This window comes from Callospermophilus lateralis, chromosome 13, assembly GCF_048772815.1.
Source record: "Callospermophilus lateralis isolate mCalLat2 chromosome 13, mCalLat2.hap1, whole genome shotgun sequence".
NCBI classification, from domain to species: domain Eukaryota; kingdom Metazoa; phylum Chordata; class Mammalia; order Rodentia; family Sciuridae; genus Callospermophilus; species Callospermophilus lateralis.
The window spans coordinates 55,229,810-55,244,954 of record NC_135317.1 but is presented as its reverse complement, the minus strand read 5'-3'; the positions used below and the strand labels follow the sequence as shown (position 1 = coordinate 55,244,954).

Below are 15,145 nucleotides of genomic sequence, written 5' to 3'. Positions count from 1 at the left end.
AATAAGAATCCTAAAGCACAAGAAGCAAAATTAAGAACCAATAAATGGGATGTTATCAAACTAAAAACTTTCTTCGTAGCAAAGGAAATAACGAAGAGCATCAGGAGAGAGCCTACAGGATGGGAAATATCTTTGCCGTCTGCATCTCAGATACAGCATTAATCTCCAGGATATATAAAGAACTCAAAAAACTTAACACACACACACACACACATGCACACACAACCCCAAAACCAACCCCCCCAACAACAACAAAAAACCAAAGAACCCAGTTGATAAATGGACAAAGGAACTAAACAGGCTCTTCACAGAAGAAGAAGAAAAAGCCAAAAAAAAAAAAAAAAAAAAAGAGAGAGAGAGAGAGAGAGAGAGAAATTATGCTCAAATTTGGGTTGGCAATTCAACCTACATATATGCATATTATTTTACATAATAAAATATATCTACATTATGGTGCTATTTAAAAATATATTCTATGAATGCAATCCTCTACTTAAAAATAATGAAGAAATGGTTTTGCAGAAATAAATGACAAAATTGAAAATATCTGGATTGGGGCTGGGGTTATGGCTTAATGGTAGAGTGCTCACCTAGCACATGCAAGGCCCTGGGTTTGATCCTCAGCACCATATAAAAATAAGTAAATAAAATCAAGATATTAAAAAAAAGAAAAAGAAAATATCTGCACTGTGGAAGAAACTATAAAGTGTTTCAGTGTATTTATTTTAAAACAATAAATAAAACTTTTAATAGTTAAAAATAATCAAATTGAGTATGCAACTATAATTTTAATAAAAAAAATTTTTAAAATGTCAAATATAATTTTGGCAGCAGATTAGGCATAACCAAAATTAAGTAAAACAGCAGCAACAACAAAAAAAAAGCTCTAAAGTGGGAGACTGGTCAGAAGAAACTATAGGAATACATTCTAGAGAGAGGAAAGGATGAACAATATAGAAAGAGAGTTAAAGGCTCGTGGGAAATTGATTGAGGAAGTTTAACATGACTAACTGATATTATAGAAGAGAAGAAGAAGGAGAAAGAGGTACAGACAGTATGTGACAAGCTATCTGATGAAAATGACGATCTACATATTAAAGTAGCCCAAGAAATTCTAAGCAGTGCAAAAGCACAGAAACTCAAATCTATACACATTACAGTAAAGCTACAGAAAGCAAAGAACAAAATTTTAAAAGCTCTCTGAGGGATGAAAGTTATGATTACAAGTGATATCTCAACAGTAACAATGCAGGCCAAAAAAAATTATATTTTTAATGTGCTCTATAGCCATAAAAATGTTTTTCAAGAATGAATATGTCTTCAGACAAAAAATATTGAGTATTTAATCACAAATAGCTGCTCGCTATGTACCTAAAGCAAAAGAAAAGAAATACAGGATGGGGGCACAATTTTTTTTTTGAAGATAGGGTAAATACATACTGCTGTATAAAATTATAATAAAATTATCTACTAGTATAAAAATAAAGTAGGATTAAAAATCTATGACTATGATAACATGAGTTTGGGAAAGAGTAAAATATTTAAATTTGGACTTGTATAAATTAAATATTTATGTCAAAATTTCTAAGGAAACCTGATTATAAATATAGAGTATGTAACTGCTAAACTAGAAGTAGGAGGAAAATGAAATGATAAAAGGTATGTAAAAAGATTGAAAAAAAAGAATATAAAATAAGTGGAAGGCAAATCACCAAATATGGCATTTATTGCAATGAATGTAAATACATTAAATACTATGGACAAAAGTAAAATATTTCAGATTGGATAAAAATAGAAAAAAATCAAAAAACACAAATATGTGATACTTATAGGGAATATATCTAAAATATAAGACAAAAGAAAGGTTAAAATTAAAGAGATTTTAAAATTTTAACCAGGTACAGTGGTGCATGCCTATAATCCCAGTGACTTGGAAGGCTGAGGCAGGAGGACTGCAAGTTTGAGGCCAACCTCAGCAACTCAGGGAGGCCCTGTCTAAAAAAACAAATTCATGCATAAATATAAAATGCTTTTTTGTTAATTAAGTCTCTATGAAAAGACAACTGACTATGTAAAGCAGAAATAACAGTAATGCATTGTGAAGTTCATAAAATATGTAGACGTAAAAGGTGTGACATCAATAAACACTGAAAATATTCATAGATTATGACATCAATAGCACACAGGACTTGAAAAATGGAAGTATACCATTACAAAGCTTTTAAACTATTCATGAAGTGATATGATGGTTTGGAAGGTAGACAGAAGGTAAGTGAAGATGTACCATAAATTCTAAAGCAACCAACCAACAAAACAAATAGCAATAGCTAAAATGTCTCACATAAAATATAATGAAATCATAAAAATATTAAATAAAAAAAAGAATGCAGAAAAAGTGGAAAAAGAAAAAAAAAGGGGTCAGATAGAAAACAAATAGTCAAGACACCAGCCTGCGCAGGACCCAGGATTTACAGTAGGTCCAGGTCCATCCCCTCCACCAGTGGGGCATACACCCACTGGCGGCACAGGACTAACTCTTCAGACCAGCAGACTACTGGGAAGCCAGGCCAAACCCAGATCCACCCACACCAGCCTGCGCAGGACCCAGGCTCACATTAGGCCTGGGTCCACCCCTCCACCTGCAGGCACCTGCCTGAGCCCAGCCTGTGGCACAGAACCACCTCTTCAAACCAGCGGGAGGTCAAGCCCAGCAGCCCAGATCCGCCCATACCAACTTGAATAGGACCAGGTCCAGGGTAGGTCCAAGTACCTTCCCCTCTCCCACCTGCGAGCCTAAGCCTAAAACACTTGCAGCTTGGGACACTGCAGTCACCGCCATAGCCTTCCCCACACCATAACCCTTAACTTTTGAACAACAGGGCCTAGAAGCAGGTGCATCTCCAAGCAGGCATCCCAAAGATAGTGTGAGGTCCACCCTTTCAGCCCCATCTCTGTAAGACATTGCTTCCATCTTTCATCTTGGGGTTCTTCAACTATTATCTCAAGTTACCTTGGCTATGGCTGCCACCACCTTTAGATTCAGTAGCATACATTGAGGGACACCAGCAGGGTCTGGAAGCCCAACATCAAGGTGAGGTATAGACAATCTGCACAGCTACTACAAGAATATAGGTTAGAGCTAGGGTTGTGGCTCAGCAGTAGAATATTTGCCTAGCACATGTGAAGCCCTGGGTTCAATCCTCAACACCACATAAAAATAAAAAGAATATAGGGTAGAAACTGTAATATTTTAGATCCATACTGCAAGAAAGGAAGACACATAGATAACATGAAAAAATAAGGGAGGAAAGTGCCCCAAACAAACCAGGACACTATAATAACAGAATCCATGGACAGTGAAGTTGATGAAATGTCAGAGAAGGAGTTCAGAAGGTTCATAATTAAAATGATCTGTGAATTAAAGAATGACCTAAATGAGGAAATACAGGCAAAAATTGATCACTCCAAAAAAGAGATAAGTGAGCAAATACAGGTAGCAAAAGATTACTTCCAGAAAGAGATAGAAGGCTGGCTTTGTAGCTCAGTTGGAGAGTACTTGCCTAGCATGTGTGAGGCACTGGGTTCGATCCTCAGCACCACATAAAAATAAAATATTGTGTCATCTACTATAAAAAATATTTTAAAAATATTTTAAAAAGACATAGAGACTTTGAAAAAAATAACAGTCAGAAATCATTGAAATGAAGGGTACAATAAACCAAATAAAAAACTCAATAGAAAGCATAACCAACAGACTAGATCACTTGGAAGAAAAAATATCAGATAATGAAGACAAAGTATACAATCTGGAAAATAAAGTTGATCACACAGTGAAGAAAGTTAGAAACCATCACAGAACATCCAAGAATTATGGGACAGCATCAAAAGACCAAATCTAAGAGTTATTGGGATAGAGGAAGGCGCAGAGTTTCAAAACAAAGGAATGCACAATCTCTTCAATGAGATAATATTAGAAAATTTCCCAAGCATGAGAAATGAATTGGAAAACCAAATACAAGAGGTTTACAGGACACCAAATGTACAAAATTACAGCAGATCGACACCTAGGCACATTAGAATGAAAATGCCTAGCATACAGAATAAGGATAGAATCTTAAAAGCTGCAAGAGAGAGGAATCAGATCCCACGGGGGAGACCAATTCATATCTCAATAGATTTTTCAACCCAGACTTTCAAACCCAGGAGATTATGGAACAATATATACCAAACTCTGAAGAAAATGGATTAAATGAGTATAAAATAAAATGAAAGTAGAGTGTTTCCCTGGGGAACTAAATAGATTTCCCTGGAAGAGTTTGATAAAGCAAGTCACTGAAGCAATAGCTAGATTAGGTATGAACAAGAGCTGACCGTGAAAGAGTGAGGAAAATTATAAAAGTCTACAACTTTCATTTCTTTGTCAGTATCTTTACATGTTTTTGAATTTTTCTTTTTATCAAAGAAATTGAAATAGGAACGCAGAGATAATGCATTATGAGTAATGTAAGAAAAGAGATGAGGAACTTCAAAAAGACTGAGTTCAAAGAAAAGATTTTGGTCCTCTATTTAAAGATAAACTAATGTGTATTCATTTATTTCAGGTAACATGATATGTTTATGTGTGAGGTGTGTGTGTGTGTGTGTGTGTGTATGACATTATACACACACACACACACACACACACACACACACACAATGATTTCCTGCTTTAACTGACTTTGGAATTAACGTAACATTTTCCATTCCATTGTATTACATAAGATGTTCACTATTGGGGCTGGAGTTGTGTCTCAGTGGTAGAGTGAGTGCTTATCTAGCAAATGTGAGGCACTGGGCTCAATTCTCAGCACCATATGAAAACCAAACTAAATAAAATAAAGGTATTGTGCCCATCTACCACATTATATATATATATATATATATATATATATATATATATATATATATATATATATATATATATATAAAGATGTACAACTAAAAAAATATATATAAAAAGCATAAATGTATATGCTTGAAGAAGCTGAGTCTAAAAAGAGGGAATAGGGAACAAAAACTGCCACTTGAGTTATACAGTGCTTGAGAAGAAACTGAAGATGTCACCTGTTCATGTTATAACATTAATTGGAAAAGCAGTATATAAAATAATATATACAGTATAATGATGGTAGATTATTTCCAAAGATGACTGCAATAATTCCCCCCATTCCTGTGTACACATCTCTTTACAGTATAATATTGTTATTACTGTATAAGAGGTAGATTCTATTTCCCCATCTTGTGAATTAGAGCTGGCTTTGTGACTTGCTTTGACCAATAGAATGTGGTCAAACCTAGACCCCAGGAGTTCTTATACCTTTTGCTTGTCTTTGCACATTGCCTTGAGACTGCCACATAAAGGAGCCAGGACTGAGAAACTGTGTGGAGCAGGGGACTGAGGCCTCTTAGACTAACAAGTTAGTACTAACACCAATCACATGACATGTCAATAAAGGCTGTCTTTGATCATCCGGTTCTAGATGAACAACCAGATGACTAAAGCCACATGAGTGGGCCCAGATGAAACAAGCAGAACTGCTCAGCTACTCAGAGCCTAATGATTGACCTACAGAATTGAACTGGTTGCTATTGGAAGCCATTAGTTTTAAGGTGGTTGTTATACTATAATACATAACAGAACTCTACAAAAAAAGCCGGGGCGGGGCAAGCTTTGGTTTAAGTGTGTCTCCTAAAAGCTTGTTTGTTAGAAATATAATCCCCCAATTCACATTAATGTAATTTGGAGGTGAGACCTTTGGGAAGTAATTAAGATTAGATGAGCTCATGAGGATGAGACCTCCATGATGAAATTAGTAACTTTACAAGAAGAGAGTTGAGCTAGCTCTGTCTTGCCATGTGTTGCCCTCTACCATGTTATGATGGAGAAGTAGTCCTCACCAGATGCCAGCTCCATGCTTTGCAGCTTTGGAGCCTCTAGAACTGAGAGGTACATAAATTTGTATTCTTTATGACTTACCCAGTCTCAGATATTCACCTAAAAATGGACTAAGCCAGAAATGAACCATATAAGTGACAAAAAAGAGTTTTGAAAAGAATGTTTTTAGGTGGCAAGGCCTTAAATATTGAAAGTAAAAACTGTGGTTCAGGAAGTGATGATTTATCACATTATAATTTATTAAAAAACACATATATATTTCAACATTTTCCCAGCTAAATCTAGAATAAAAATCTATGTGTAAAAAATGATAATATTATACATTTGTATTTATTACAATCAAATAAAGAAAATTAAAATATTTACTTACCAGACTTTTAGAGCAGTGTCCTAAGGCAATTTCATAATTAATGCTTTGTTTCCATTCTAATATTTTTGGGCCATATTGTTCCATTATAATATTTAGACCAAAGTTTTCTGGATAAATTATTTGAGCCCAAATGGACAGGACATTTCCCTTGTCCAAAAAGTAAAACATATGGGAAATATTATTATGAAATGCCCTGTATGGGCAGTTATCTTTTTCAAGGTGAGTTACACTTTTTACTTCCAGATCTAAGGGATATTCTTTTAATTGTACTGTGCCATCATCAAGAACATATGCAAGACATACTTGAGTAGATGTACCAATCAACAATAATGATTTTGTCGTTTTAGGTGTCCATGAATGTAGCTTTACCACTTTTCTAATATTAATCTTGAAATAAAACATTATATTGTTTTCCATTTTTACCACAATGTTTCCATAATAATCTGAAAAAAAGAGACAAGTTTTTTTATTCTAAGCAACTATAAGTCTGTTTTATTTAAATGTACTTTTAATTAAATATTTTTTCATAATGACTCTTTATATACTTTGAGAAAATTAGAGAGTGCAATCATGAATCATAACTTGACATTGCATTCGAGAACTTCTTTCCTACTTCTAGAAACCATTTTCTTATATGTACTGTACCTCCAGATATGTGATAATGTGCATCATTTACATAGGGGAAAAAGATCTGGAATTAAATGTATCAAGTAATATTAAGAGTATGGCAAGAATAGTATTATTAGAAAGGATTATGCTACAGACTGATTTGGGTTTCCCTTAAATTCATATGTTGAAGCCCTAATCCCTATTATGACTATATTTGGAGGTAGGTCCTTTAAGGTGGTAATTAAGATTAAATGAAGTCCCTTACAAGGATACAGGTCCTTGTAAGAGGAAGAGAACCCTGGGATCTCTCTCTGTGCCCACAGAGAAGAAAGTCTATGTGAGGACATAGTGAGGAAGTGGCTGTTTGCAAGCCAGAATAGAGGTCTCACAGGAATCCAGTCCTGACACTACCTTGATCTCTGACTGACAGAGATGTGAGAAAATAAATTTCTGTTGTTCAAGCTACCTAGCCTACAGTATTTTGTTGGCACCCCTAGCAGACTAATATAATTAGAGTTAAGGAATAGGAGTGAGAGTGAGTAGGAATGGTATAAAGCCCTCCTCTACAGGTTCACTCATAGCAGATAATAATCAACTTTCCCTCCCTTAATAGAGTGTTGTGCATAGGACAGAGCAGGTCATGGAGGGTGAGTGTCTTACCCTCTTTGGTTTTGTTACCATCTGGGTAAAAATAAAAGAATAGTTGGACTGGTTTTTCTTTCGAGATGTGACATTTTCTTGTATACCCTTTAGGGGCATATCTTCTTTCAGATATGCCTCTAGAGGTGTTTTTCAGAGGACACCAGAGATGACTGGTCAACAGGAGCAAGATGGATGGATCCATAGGTTCAGGGATATGTTGTGCCTATGCACCTTACATTTGGAAACTAAATCATTAACATTTTAATACATTGCCATAAATTATGTCCTCATCAAAGTTACCTAATCAGAAATAGATGCAATGTGGGAGAATGACATGATATACTCTTTGTTGAATGAAAAAGTAATTGTAGAATACATACACTATAATGATAGCTAATATTTAAAACCTCATAAAATAAAACCATATATGGTTTTAAGAATATATATATATATATATATATATATATATATATATATATATATATTATCCAAATTGCTTAGCAATATGGTCTCTCTAATTTTCGATGGTAGGCATTATACCCAGATCTTCATGTATGCTAAACATGCCTCTACCACTGAGGCACACCCCTAGCCTTGGTCCCTATTTATGCAGCAAGGTTTTTCTCTTGCCATTTTTTGCCCCATGCTTTATTAGTCATATTGAATTAATTTCAGTTTAACAAATCAGACATGTTCTTTCTGCCAACAGTCCTTTTTTCATGTGCTGTGTTCTCTGCTTGGAATGCTTCCTCAATCCCTCATTCAGTCAGTAACTCCATTTTTCTAGTGTCTATGCTCTACCCCTTGTTTCAGTTTAGAATTCAGTTCCTCCACACCTTATTTTCTGATCCCATAAATCTTGATTAAAGGCTTTTCCTATAAGTGTTCATAGCACATTTCCTTTTGCAGATCACACTGCTGACTTAAAAATATTATTAAATAACCAAAGAAAATTAAGAATGTTTAGAAGAAAATGACAGTAAGAACACTATATGTAAATTCTGATGGGATGAAGAGTTTATAGAGAAGTCATAGCTTTCTTCTTGTTTATAGCTTTAAATGAAGACAGAAAAAGACTAAAAACAAATACCCTAGTTATTTCATTTAAGAAGCAGCCACAGATCACCAAAATTATAAAGAGAAAGCAGATATGGAGAACTGATAATGACAATAGCTTCTGAGTCCAGGGATCAGATCACTTACAGATTTTCAGACCATGGTAAGAGTTTTGGATTTATTGAGTGAAATAGGAAGCCTAGCAAGAGGGTATTTTTTTTTTAAATTTTCTTAATTGTCAATGGACTTTATTTATTTGTACCTCACACATGCTAGGCAAGTGCTCTACCAATGAGCCACAAACCCACCCTTAGTAAGAGTTTTAAGCAGAGGAATAAAATGATTTAACATATACTTTAGAGTCTCACTCTGGTTTGGGTGGACTATAATTTGGTGGAGGATGGGGATGCAAGAGACCGTATTCACCACTGTGATGAAAATACCTGACAAGAACAACTTAGAGGAGGAAAGACTTTATTTTGATTCATAATTTCAGGGGATTTGGTCCATGGTCAGGTAGTTCCAAGGCAGAAACATCATGGCAGGATAGCATGGAGGAGGAAATCTGCTCAGCTTGTGGCAGTTGGAAAGTGGGGGAAGTAGGGTGGGTGGGTGGGGGAAGGAGCTGGGGAGAAGATAAACCTACCCAGGGTGAGCCCACAACAGCTTACTTCCTTCAATTGGTTATACTCTCTGATATTGTATTCAGCTATTCAGGAGCTCTCATGATCCAGTCATTGTCTAAAAGACCCGCCTCTGAAACTTGCTGCACTGGGGTCTATGCTTACAACATGAGACTTTAGGGGGACATTTCACATCAAAACTGTAACATTTTGCTGTGATCCCCCAAAAGCTCATGCCTCTCTTACAATGCAAAGTGCATTCAGCCCATCTCCAAGAATCCCTGTAAACTTAATTCCAGCATTCTCAAAAATCCTAATCCAAAGTCTCCTCTGAGACTCAAGGCAAACTCTTTGAGTTCCTAAAGCAAGCTACATAAATCCAACATACAATGGTACAGAGCATACATTCCCATTCCAAAAGGGAGGGAATAGGGACATAGAAAGGAGAGATGAGACCAAATCAAGGCTGAAACCCAGCAGGACAAACAAGTCTCATATCTCTGTATCCAGCATCTGAGGCATATAGCAGTGAGATGTGGGATCCAAAGATATGAGGCAACCCCACATTTATGGCCTTGCTATTTGCAGCCCTCATGGCCTCTCTTGGCCTGGCTCTGCTCATTTCCTGCAGCTTTCTTCAGTAGATATTCCACATTCCTGGTATCTCTTAATTCCTGATATCTCCACTGCAGCTTTGACTTTACTTTCACAGCTTCATGCATCAATCCTCTCTGGGACTTCTCATAGGGATGCCAATCCTGACACACATTGCTTGGTCTCCCAGACCTTCCTTTGAAATCTTGGTGGAGGCCTCCATGGTCCATAATTCCAGTATTTTGCATTTTTGCAAAATCAACACTATGTGAATGATGCAAAGGTCTACCACCAGCTCAAACAGTAGCCAGTACCCTTTGAACCATGGCTCCACTAGCCTCTGATAAAACAAATCCTGGGGAAATAATTTTCTATGAATCCCTGTGTTATCTCTTAAAACAAAACCTTTCAAATGAGTTTTCTGTTTTATGCCCTTGAGCCTATGGTATGGGGCAGGGGTGGGAGGATTCCTGTTGATTCTTGAAATCCCCTCAAGGCATCTTTTCTATAGTCTCTTTGAAAAGTCCTTGGTTTCTCTTCAGTGGTGCTAATCTCTTCAACAATCACATCTTTCTTGGCCCCAATTTTATGTGAATTTTTTTTCTGGCCATACTGCAAATTTTTCAAATCCTTCTCTTCTGCTTTTTGCACCTAATCCTCACAGGAAACCTGGTTAAAAGTTTTCAAAAATACCCACCCCACCACCTGAATGCTGTGATGCCTTGAAAATTTCTCAGCCAGATTAATTGTTCATCACTTTTAAAATTTTGTCTTACACAAAGTCTCAGGATATGGACAAAATGTAGACAACTTCTTTGCCAAAGACATAAATGGCCTCTAGTCCTATAGAGTCTTCCTTTCCATATGAAACTTCATGAACACAATCTTTACTGTCCACATTCCTATTGGCATTCTGGTCTTCCAAGATTACACCAGAATAGTCCATTAAGCTCTGCTTACAACATGATAAGGCTTCTCCAGCCTCCATCTACAAACTTTTTCAAACTCCTCCCATAAACTAGTTCCAAAATATATTACATGGTTAGGTATAGTCACAACAATGACCCTAATTCTTGATATAAATTTCTGTGTTAGTCAGCTTTCATTGCTGTGACCAAAATACTTGAGAAGAAAATTTAAAGGAAGAAAGATTTATTTTAGCTCATGGTTTTAGAGAATTCAATCCATGGTTGATGACTCCAAGATAGAAACATCATGGCAGAAGAGATGGCAGAACTTCTCAGTTCATGGTAATCAGGAATTGGGGAGGAGATAGGAGCTGAGGAGAGGATTAACTCCTTCAGGGCATGCCCTGGGGGACCTCCTTCTTCCAAGTAGGTTACACCTTTCAGTATTCCATTTAGCTGTCAACTAATCCACTTGGTTTGAAACTTGCTACAGGGAGGACTATACTTGCAACATTCTAGATATTGCTTGATCTTGCTAGGAGGGTGGGAGGGACACACATTCTAGATACAAACCATAACAAATGGTAATAGAGACTTCATAAAATCTACTGCATATATGGGCTAGAAAGGATGGGGATTGGACTGGGAGCAGCAAAAAAAAAAAATGGTTAGGTTTCAAATTAAATCTTAAAACAAACAAACAAACAACAGCACCTTTTAGATAAATTCCAACAGGATTCACCAATGGATTGGCTATGGGATGAGAAGGAGGAGAATTCAAATATGAGGTCAAGATTTGTGGCCTACAGGACTGGAAAAATATAATTGCCATTTGCTGGATGAGGAGGACAGTAGAAAGAGCAGGCTGAAGTTGGGATGAGGGGTCAAGAACTCATTTTTGGATATGTGAAGTTTGAGATGCCCATTTGTCATCTAAGCAAAGGTATCAGGAGGCAATTAGAAAGAGAAGTAAGGAGATCAGGATGGGGGTCCCAGCTGCAGGGCAAAAAGTGAAGGTAAACATAGCTCAGCCATCTGAAGACCAAACTCTAAGATGCTTCTCCATTTAGGAATCATGATGACCAGGATAAAAAAGAGGCTGAGGAGAAATAACCAGTGAAGCAGAAGGAAAACTCTTCCACCAACATCACACACAAAAGAACCCCAATTATTTCCTAGAAGTCAAGTGAAAAAAAAGAAAAGGCCATACTGAGCTGTTTCAAATGCTGCTGACAGGTCATGTAAGGTGACTGCAAACTTACCTCTGGAAGAGCAACATAGAGGTTTTTTAAAAACATGGGTCAAGGCTTCCATCTAGGACAACAGCCAGGACCCAGAAGACCATCACCAAGGACCCTGAAGTCCTGGTTACACCAGAGGTGAGGTATTGGTAACCTGCAGGAACACTATAAGATTATAGCATAGAAACTATACTACATCAGATCCACACTGCTAGAGAGGAAGACACATGAACAACATGACAAAAACAAAGGAAGAAAATGCCCCAAACAAACTGAGATGCTACAATAATAGAATCTATTGACAGCACAGTAGATGAAATGTCAGAGAAGGAGTTCAAAATTCACATAATTAAAATGATCTGTGAAGCACAGAAAAATATAAGACAGGTGTTACAGGCAATACAACAAAGAGATTAGAGAGCAAATACAGGCAATAATTGATCACTCCAACAAAGAGAGCAAATAAAGAGCAAAAAATAACTTCAAGAAAGAGATACTCTGAAAAAATATTAAACAGAAATCCTTAAAATACAGAAAACAATAAACTAAATTTAAAAATCAATAGAAAGCATCACCAACAGATTAAATCACTTGGAAGACAGAACCTCAGGCAATGAAGACAAAATATATAATCTTGAAAATAAAGTTGTCCACACAATGAAGATGGTAAGAAACCATGAACAGAATGTCCAAGGATTATGGGATAACATGAAAAGACCAAATCTAAAAATTAATGGGTTAGAGGAAGGCATAAAGATACAAACCAAAGGAATGCACAATCTCTTCAATGAAATAATGTCAGAAAATTTCTCAAACGAGAGGCTTATAGGACACCAAATGTACAAAACTACAACAGATCCAAACCAAGGCACATAATAATGAAAATGCCTAGCATACAGAATAAGAATAGAATTTTAAAAGCCACAAGAAAAAAGTTTCAGATTACATATGTTCGAATTTTAGCAGTTTTCTCAATCCACACCCTCAAAGCTAGGAGATCCTGGAACAACATATATCAAACACCGAAATAAAATGGATGCCAACCAAGAATGTTACATCCAGAAAAATTAAGCTTCTGATTTGATGATGAAATAAAAACCTTCCATGATAAACAACAGTTAAAACAAATTACCATGGGCTGGGGTTGTGGCTCAGCAGTATAGTGCTCTCCTAGCACGTGCAAGGCCCTGGGTTCAATCCTCAGCACCACATAAAAATAAATAAATAAATAAATAAAGGTATTGTGTACAACTACAAAATAAAAATTGAATATCTAAAACAAACAAACAAACAAACAATAACAAAAAGCCAATTTACCACTAGCAAGCCTATACTATAGAACATTCTCAGCAAAATATTCCATGAGGAGGAAATGAAAAACAACAATGAAAATCAGCAAAGAGAGGAAAATCCAATCAAAAGAGAAAGTCAAGTTAAAAACCAAAAATAAATCAAAATAACTGGGAATACAAACCATATTTTAATAATAACCTTGAATGTTAATGGCCTAAACTCCTATCAATTAAAAGACATAGACGGGCAGATTGGCTTTTAAAAAAAGATTGAACAATATGCTGCCTTCAAGAGACTCATCTCATAGGAAAATACATCCACAGACTGAAGGTGAAAGGTTGGGAAAAAACATACCACTCACATGGACTGCAGAAACAAGCAGGAGTTTCCATCCTCATATCAGATAAAGTGGAATTCAAACCAAAGATAGTCATTTCATACTGCTTAAGGGAATCATACATCAACAAGACATAGAATCATAAATATGATTCTCCAAACAATGGAGAATCTATGTATATCAAACAAGTCCTTCTCAATTTCAAGAATCAAATGGACCACCACACAATAACACTGGGTGACTTTAACATACTTCTCTCACTACTGGACAGATCTTCCAAACAAAAACTAAACAAAGAAACCATATAACTCAATAATACAACCAATAACTTAACAGACATATACAGAATATTTTATCCATTAACAAGTGAATATACCTTTTTCTCAGCAGCACATGGATTTTCTTTAAAATAGAACATATGTTATGCCAAAAAGCAAGTCTTAGCTAGAGATACTACCTTGCATTCTTTCTGACCATAATGGAATGAAATTAGAAACTGATGATGAAATAAAAAATAGAAACTACTCCAACACCTGGATACTAAACAATACATTAGTGAATAATGCATGGATAACAGAAGATATCAGGGAGGAGATAAAAAAAATTCTTAGAGGTAAATGAGAACTCTGATACAACATATCAAAATCTCTGGGACAGTATGAAGACTATGTTAAGAGGAAAGTTCATTGCATTGAGCTTGTTAATTAAAAGAATAAAAAGTCAACAAATAAATGAACTGACATTACATCTTAAAGTTCTAGAACAAACCAATACCCAAAGTAGTAGAAGATAGGAAATAATTAAAATCAGGGCTGAAACCAATAAAATTGAAACAAAAGAAACAATAAAAAATTGACAAAACAAAAAGCTGGTTCCTTGAAAAAAATAAATAAAATTGATAAACCCTTAACCACCCTAATGAAAAGAAGGAGAGAGAAAACTCAAATTACTAAAATTCATGATGAAAAAGAAATATCAGACACTGTTGAAATACAGAAGATAATTAGAAACTATTTTGAAAATTTATACTCCAATAAAATAGAAAATCCTGAAGACACAGTCAAATTTCCAGAGGCATATGATCTACCTAAACTGAATCAGGAGGACACACACAATTTAAACAGATCAATTTCAAGCAAGGAAATAAAAGACACTGTCAAAAAATTACCAACCAAGAAAAGCCTGGGACCAGATATATTCTCAGCTGAGTTCTATAAGACCTTTAAAGAAAAATTAATACCAATACTCCTCAAATTATTCCATGAAATAGAAAAGGAGGGAACCCTATCAAACTCATTTGATGAGGCTAGATTCACCCTGATTCCAAAACCAGACAGATATACCAAAGAAAGAAAATTTCAGATCAAATGGGATGCAAGGTTGGGTCAACATATGGGAATCAATAAATGTAATTCATCACATCAATAGACTTTAAGACAAGAATCATATGATTATGTCAATAAATGCTAAGAAAGAATTTGATTAAATACAGCACCTCTTCATGTTCAAAACACTAGAAAAACTAGAGATAGTAGAA

The 15,145-nt window shown here is 35.7% G+C and overlaps 1 protein-coding gene across 1 annotated transcript in view; it reads right to left on the bottom strand.

The window, feature by feature from the left end:
- Catspere (catsper channel auxiliary subunit epsilon) overlaps positions 1–15,145 on the bottom strand; it is a 175,712-nt gene that overhangs the window by 60,902 nt on the left and 99,665 nt on the right. Inside the window, exon 12 of the mRNA XM_076872903.1 lies at positions 6,306–6,748. Coding sequence (XP_076729018.1) covers positions 6,306–6,748 — 443 coding nt within the window. The remainder of the gene's footprint in view (positions 1–6,305; positions 6,749–15,145) is intronic.